Here is a 7785-nt window from a genome sequence, read left to right on the forward strand (position 1 = left end):
TTCCTCTGGTCACCCATGAACAAATATAGTCTTGATTCTTCCTCTCTGGTCACCTACAAAACTAGTCATTTCTGATTCATCCACTCTGGTCACCTAACAGGTTGGAATAAAACTACAGTCACTTCAGTCTTCCTTGCTGGCTGTCTACAATCAAAACTACAGGCTCATCCAATTCCTCCTCTCTGATCACCTGCAAAACTAGAATCGCTTTGGATTTTTCCACTCTAGTCACCTATCGGGTTGTAAAAGAACAAGTCACTTCAGGGTCTTCCTCGCTGGTTGCCAACAATCAAAACTAGTTACTTCAAAGTCTTCCTCTCTAGTCACTGAACAGGTTGGAACAAATCTACAGTCTCACCCGGTTTCTCTCAGGTCACCTACAAACAAAACTACAGACACTTCTGATTCTTCCTCGCTGGCCCCTGAACAGTTTGGATGTGGATTTAATCAGGTAGCATTCATGTCCACGAACAGTCTGAAAACCAGCCTGTGTGAACCCTGATGTTGGTCTTCCCTGGGTGTGACTGGTGTGGGGGAAAAGAGGAAAAGAAAGACGGACTCCTTACTTGGAAGGGTTCTCCAGCAGCCTTGTCCGCCACGTTTAGAACACCCAGTGAGCTGGCACGCTTCATGCTGCATCCAGAACAGTGACATGCAAGGACAAATCAGTGAGAGAGGGCGGGACCCGTCACCGCGGAGACACCGCTGATTGGCACAGCAGTGGTAAGGAGCGTGTGTGTGTTAATTGCATCTTTTGCACAGGTTAGTTTCACCAGACCCCAAATCCCAGCACCTTTTTTTGACAACCTTGCAGAGTTGACTCCAAAAGAAAGGACAGTGACCTATAGGGAGATCCCTGTATCTGAGCAATAAGTGAGTGAGTGCAAGTGTGCCATAGTTTTAGGTAGAGATAACCAATGGAGGAAATAATGTGATGGGCCGTCTCTGGTCATGGTGGAGTTAATCAATACCAAACTCTTGGGCTCCATGCCACATAGACCGTTTTTCTTGACTGCCAAACATCTGGCAAACAGCTGGCCACGTCACATCCGACACTCACAGCAGCTGCATCTCTTGTGCCCTGCAGATAAACTCCTCTTTGCCATGCAAGACACAAGACATGCCAGCATGCACATAGCTCTGCACATGCCAACCCAGGCAAATCAAATCATTCAACTTGTTACATAAAGTCTTGGCATGCAGCGTTCCTTCATCCACTGATAATGGGTTAAAAATCCAACCGTGGTTGAAGGAAGAAGCAGAGGGATAGAAGTTTCTATCAGTTTCATAATCAGCTAGTGTGGTTATCTGCCCAGACATCAGTCCCCATCCCAAAAGTCTTTCATGGTGCAGCCCCTGGTTCAGTTCTGTGAACCATGCCCCCCACACACACACAAACCCCACATTAACCTTGAGGATATGAGTCAATGGAATCAAACTGCAAGTTAACACACAACAGATGCCGTCGATGTGTCATTAACGGGGGTTAATGGTCCGACCACTTGGAAGGGGCCGGTGTTAGAGTGGTACAGTGTGTAAGATGGAAAGCCACAGAGCACAAAACACGCAGACAGAAAGAGCGGAAGAGGGAGGGATGAGGCATGCAGCAGTCGCCCACTTGCTTTGAAAGTGATTTATTCCATGTTAAATAAGTACAACACAGCAGAGATATCAAAATAATATGGTGCTCATGCAGATAAAATCCATACACATAAAATCACAAGCAACATACTTGAAAATAAATGGGTTCTTAAAATATGTACACTTACAAAAATAAAAATGGCAAATTGAAAAATGTAACAAGGCATGGAAATAAATAAAAAAAGCATTCCTATAGGGTTTGCATACTGAGAAGCTGGTAGATAATCCATAGATTTCCATTTCCATTCAATAGTGGTTGTAATCAGTTAAAATATGCAAGCTGCAGCCATCCCTTCTTTGGGACAGTTCTCAAGGCCAGATTTTTCGGGTTTTCAGAAGGAACACTCCATGTGTTAACCGGGTAAAACAGAACATACACCGGGATCTAGTTTTATCGGAGCTCAAGATGCCACACATTCTTCTTGAGGTCTGTGTACCAGCAGACAGTCAGTGAGCAAACCCATCAGCCTACGTAAGAGGAAACAGAGAGAGTAACCCGAGATAGAGGGCGATCAGAGCTCTGCATCACCGCATTGAGAGGGATTCTTTTGGCCCTGTTCGGTGCTCTGACAAACCGTGTCCAATGTAAATTTTACAGGGGAAAATTTGGTAAATTTACCTTTGGTCTCAAAAAGGAATAAATAAAAGCAAAACAAGTAGAAAATAAAAAGTATGTATCAATCATGTGCAGCCATATGACAATTGGAACATGTTTACAGGTGTGTGGATATCCAGGCATGGGCATTACTCTCCAATGAGAAGTCAGGAGGGTGCAAAATCCTCATTGTCATCTACTGAGAGAAACCTTCGTGGACAGATCAAGAAAATACACAAAAATCGAGTAGATGACTCAAGAGTTTGTTCATGGAGAGTTTGTTCATGTCATAATACTTCACATGGATGCAGTCAGTGCATTGTCTTATGGAAGTGTAATATGTGCTGTATAGAACCATACATTCCAAAGGGTGACCCTTCACAGTTTGGAACATGTAAACATGGACTTATTTTGAAAAGACTGCATGCATGCATTTGCCCGATTCCTGGGCTAAGCTTATGAGCATCTTGTGCACATCCTGCATGTACAGTAACTAAAATGATGGCCAAGCATATAGCAGGAGTGATTGGAACCAGCCAGGAGACAGGAGGTCCATCTATGGCGATGGATGCTTCGACTGGTAAGAATCAATCCACATGGAGCCACATACGTCTGTGTCTTAAGTGTTAAACTGGACAGTAGCGGGTTTATGCTAAGACCAGCTAATGCCTGGCAGCTGTGACCATAACTGTGATTTAAATAAACTCAGAAGCATGGGACGAGGAAACACTGTAGCTTGGACAGAGGAATGAGTTCAGTAACAGCATTACTTGTAAAGTAATCCTTGGAAACAGCCCATGATGTACTATCATCAGAAAATGCTTCTGACTAAATTGACTCAATTACAAATTTGACCATTGTTATGCACAAGATCAAAGTGCTTGACTCCAGTGGAATATAAATGGCAAGACTTTACAAAGACGTTTAAAGCTTCCTTGTAAGTACCATGACCTGTCACAATGGCAACATTTTATGTAAATTTGGGAGAGACGCACTAGCAAACATGCCATCTGAAATGCTTGCTTATAGCTCCCATTCTGATTTTTTCTTCCATTTGCAGCACTCTGCAGGTTTGTTGCCTGTTTATTATGGGAGGCACACGCACGTTTCTGCATCAGTAGCTGCCCGAGCATGCTAACCATAACATGTCCATGCTAATCTCAACAGGGAGTGCTCTCCTTTCTGGACTATTAATTTGACCAATTCACCACAAAGGAACTGGGCGTTGATATTCGGATGTTCACAATTATAATGACTATGCCTGTATCTTTGTAATCAACGCTTTGATACAAGACTTCATTGACAGTACGCAACTGGTTTTGGATTCAATCTCATCACCTTGCTTGGTCTGAAAAGTGACTGGTTTTTAAGGCCGGTCTGGTAAGACACAGCATACTGTAACTGCCACAAGTGTCCCAGAAGCAGCTGTGGAAACTAAGGTTTTGGATGATCTTTGGCTCTCTACGTGCTAGAATGGAAACCATCCCAGACGGAGTTAAACCAGCCTGGGGGAACGTAAGGGGGGCGATTGGAGGTCAGAGTGTTAAGTGTACACCAGGGACCCACCCTCCTCTTCCTCAGGGACCCATATGGAAGGGCCTCCACTGCGGACGTGTACACCACCTCACCCCAACTCCCCTCCCAGGTAGAGTAGTGTTCGCTCGCTGAACTCGTACTTTAACTGCTTTTGTAACAATAGCCTTGGGAACAGTGAGCTATATCTACGTGTCAAAGGCACTGCCTTAGGTAAGATTCTGGCACTCTGAGAATTGAGATGTGGCTCTGGAGCGTGTTGACAAAAACAGACACACTTCTGCCTCCTTACAATTGACTGGAGGGAAGGGTTTGCACCGTCTGAGCCTGCCTGACTCGTGGGAGAGCAAAAATGCACACTCTGAGGAGTTTCGAAAAGAGCCACGTTCGTGTTTCCAAACCCCTGCTGCTGTTGAAGGAGTCCACCCCCTCTGCTCCACACCAGTCCAGCTCCCTTCCCCCCAGGTGAACAGTTTCTACAGTAAGTCCTAGCTCCAGATCAGTTGGGTGGGGGGGGGGGTTCTCCAGGAACAGCAGGGGGGTTTACCAGTGGAAGGTGAAGCACCCCGGCCCAGTGGAGAGGGGGAGAGGGAGGCACCGTGCGCACAGGCTCCGGAGCAGGAGCTAGGGGAGGGGGGAGGGCATAGTTACCCAGGGTTCTTGGGCTCGCTGTCCCGCGAGCCGCCGCCCTTCAGCTTGCGGACGAGCTTCTCGCTGCTGCGGCGGATGGAGGCTCTCAGCTTACTGAAGGAGCCGCTGCGCTTCAGAGAGCCTGAGCCGTCCTGGAGAGAGAGGGCGGAGCGGGTTACACACACACACACGCACACACACACACACACACATATACACATACACATGCACACATGTACATGTGCACACACATACTGTAAATACACATGCACACAAACACACACACAAGCATGCACGCACACACATTACATTATACATTAATGGCATTTGGCAGACGCTCTTATCCAGAGCGACGTACAGTTGATTAGACTAAGCAGGAGACAATCCTCCCCTGGAGCAATGCAGAGTTAAGGGCGTTGCTCAAGGGCCCAACGGCTGTGCAGATGTTATTGTGGCTATACCAGGGATTGAACCACCGACCTTGCGGGTCCCAATCATGTACCTTAACGGCACGTGTAACACACATACATGAGGACACGTGCATACACAAATGCATATGCGCGCATACACATATGCACACACGTACAGACATACACACATGCATTCACAAGCATGCACACAAACATATCTCTGAACAAAGATATCTCTTTATTTGGGCTAATCTTTTAATGTTCACAGTTGGGAATGGGAAAAATCTTGTATCACATTTGGCTTCCCAAGGTCCACTTGATGACTGGATTGTGATTCTTTTTGTGTTTAAAAGAACAACTCAGAACCCAGAACTCGGAGGCAATGAGCCGTATCTATGCAATGTGAAAATGTGATGCAGTTTCTCTTAAAAAATGAGGTAGTTCCCTTTTTTGTCAATTTAGACCTCAAAGCACTTTTCATATTTGCTTACTCAGTAGAACGTGCTCAGCCAGGACCCAAGATGCAGGCAAGCTCAGACACACAAGCGACTGTGCGCATATCAGATAATCAGCCGGCGGTGAGGTGCCATTCACAGAAGTTCAAACTCGCATTTTCGCCATAAATCTTCTACAAAGCCAGTGAAATGATATAAATAACCGCTTCAGACAGGGCAATAAATCAGAGCTCTCAAAGGCTGGGAGATAAGGGGGAATAGCAGGCCGGTCTTGGGGCACAGGCTTAATCCAGGGCAGCAGGGGAGAGAGCGGTCGGGGGGGAGAGGTGGAAGGAAGCGGTTTGTCGCGGAGCTGGGTTTTCATCCGGCTGTGCCGAGTGTTTGAACACCGGAGTACTGAGCCTTTACAGGGACCGCTTTTATATGCAGATGTACTACATTCAGTGGTTCGGTGAAGGTAGTTTTAAATTCTGCTACAGTGACCTGAAATGAACAAACCTGAGTAGTCTGACGACAAGAGAACTGCCTGCAAGGTGTGGGACTGACCATGATCACAGCTACAATAAAATAAAGAGCATTCAAATAAATAATAAATGATCATCAAAGCCCCCTATATACTGTATAGACTGACTGCACTGTTAAATCAAATGTCTCAAATACAAGCTGTCATTTTTAAAGTAGACAAACTAGTTTGGAACATTGGAATCATGGCTTGTTCAAGTCTCATTTCATTCAGAGAAGTTCATTCACTTAGTTCGACCTTCACCAAGAGTCCCTGACATGTTTTTATATTTTCAATTCCATAACACCCGCCAAGGGAATAATATTGGAAATGAGCTTTAGATATAAATATGAATACACTGAATCGGATGCAGCCCCGGCAACGGTCAATGTACTTTGTACTGAATGTATTTTAAAAGATATTTATGAGGAGTTTTAGTTTTAAACAGGCCACATTTTTGCCAAGGAAAGCAAAATATAGTGTATATTACTGTCATATCACATTATGAAATTACCAGCCAGTCTCACAGATACAGATTAAGCATTTTAATCTTCTCCATACAAAACCCAATTTAGTCCAGGACTAAGCCGACTCTGTGTCTGTAAAACTGGCCCTACGTGTATCAGACCATACAGTGCCCTCCATAATGTTTGGGACAAAGACCCATCATTTATTTACTTGCCTCTGCTACAAAATAAATGTTGATTTTTACTACAAATCTCTAATTGTGGAGTACAGAGTGAAATAAATAAATGACGGGTCTTTGTCCAAAACATAATGGAGGGCACTGTATATGTGCAAAAGATGTATGATTATATGAATGGCATTCTTCTCATGATCCATGTGTGAATACCAATATGATGTCTGCTTCTCCAGTCAGTCAGTGACAGTCTGTGACAGACTCTCATTCACACGCTAAGTGAAAGACCAGGATGGCACGGCTGAACCAGCTTGTGGTCCATCTGTTCGATACGGCGGAGAGAGACGGAAAGAGGGAACGGAGGTTGGCATTGTTGCCGTAGCAGCGGGCTAAATCTTTACCACCCCCTAGGGGTGCAAAGTTCCACACACTGCGGGGGAGAGGGGCACAGAGAGGAAACAGGCAGACACGCAGGTGAGTAAAGAGTGAGTTTTATTAGAAGTTAAGAAAGACACAGGTACACCAACACCACGGGACACACAAAGAGATTAGTAGGAGCAAACAAGAGTTAAGAGATCTGTCCTGTTCCTCACTATCCTGCCCGTGGTGTCCCCCCCCCACCCCCCCACCCCTCACCCCTCACTTACTCCGTATCTGCGAGCAGGTACCGGAGTTCACCACGCTCTTGTGACATCAACATCACGGCAACGTTAGTTTGACATCGATTTATAAAAAGGGTACAGAGTCAGACACTTGACACAGAGCACATATCCTAATAAACAACGGTTCTCTGTATAAGCTAACGATCATGCCACTTAATCATGTACACGAATAAGAGTAATAGGTGCTAACTAGATGCCGTAGCAGGACTGAGACGGGGGCCCCGCCCGTACTGGTACACTGTAATGCGGAGGCTGGGGGGGTTGGGGGTTTCACCCCTGGGAGGGGGCACTGTGAGGGAGGGGGGGGTACGGGGTACGGGGCGTGGAGGATTGGCCCGGTAGAGACGCAGGGGGGGCCCACAGACTACAGGCCGGAGTCGGACAGACAGAAGTGTAAAGCTGGAAGATGGTACGCGTCCGTCATGCAGAAGACATGTTTTAGAATCACAAAAGGCATCTCGATCTAGGCCTGGCAGCCAGAGAGAGGCAGAAAAGAGAGGAGGGTGGGGGGGGGGAGAGAGAGAAAGAGAAAACCAGGTTAAACTGTTGCGCCTGACAACAGTTTACTCCTGACAGAAACAGTATTTCTCCAGGGAGGGAGGAGTGGTGGGATTTACTGCGCAGTAACTCTCTGTGGAAAGGATGTAAAATAGCAAAGGAAACAAACGATAAAAGCGACACAAAAGCAAATAAACGACCCGGTGAATTAATGTGGGC

The 7785-nt window shown here is 46.0% G+C and overlaps 1 protein-coding gene across 6 annotated transcripts in view; it reads right to left on the reverse strand.

Moving 5' to 3' along the window:
- Nucleotides 1-7785, reverse strand: part of klc1a (kinesin light chain 1a) — a 42092-nt gene that overhangs the window by 5536 nt on the left and 28771 nt on the right. For 2 of the 6 annotated variants that reach the window (XM_061247387.1, XM_061247396.1), the window contains 2 exons: nt 4421-4551; nt 567-633 (listed from right to left, as the gene is read on the reverse strand). In XM_061247387.1, the coding sequence (XP_061103371.1) occupies nt 567-633; nt 4421-4551 (198 nt within the window). Of the gene's footprint in view, nt 1-566; nt 634-1618; nt 3567-3859; nt 4552-6881; nt 7538-7785 lie in introns of those variants that run through there. The other 4 variants (XM_061247423.1, XM_061247414.1, XR_009709081.1 and 1 more) reach the window with 3 other exon arrangements.

Source organism: Conger conger, chromosome 1 (genome assembly GCF_963514075.1).
Source record: "Conger conger chromosome 1, fConCon1.1, whole genome shotgun sequence".
NCBI classification, from domain to species: domain Eukaryota; kingdom Metazoa; phylum Chordata; class Actinopteri; order Anguilliformes; family Congridae; genus Conger; species Conger conger.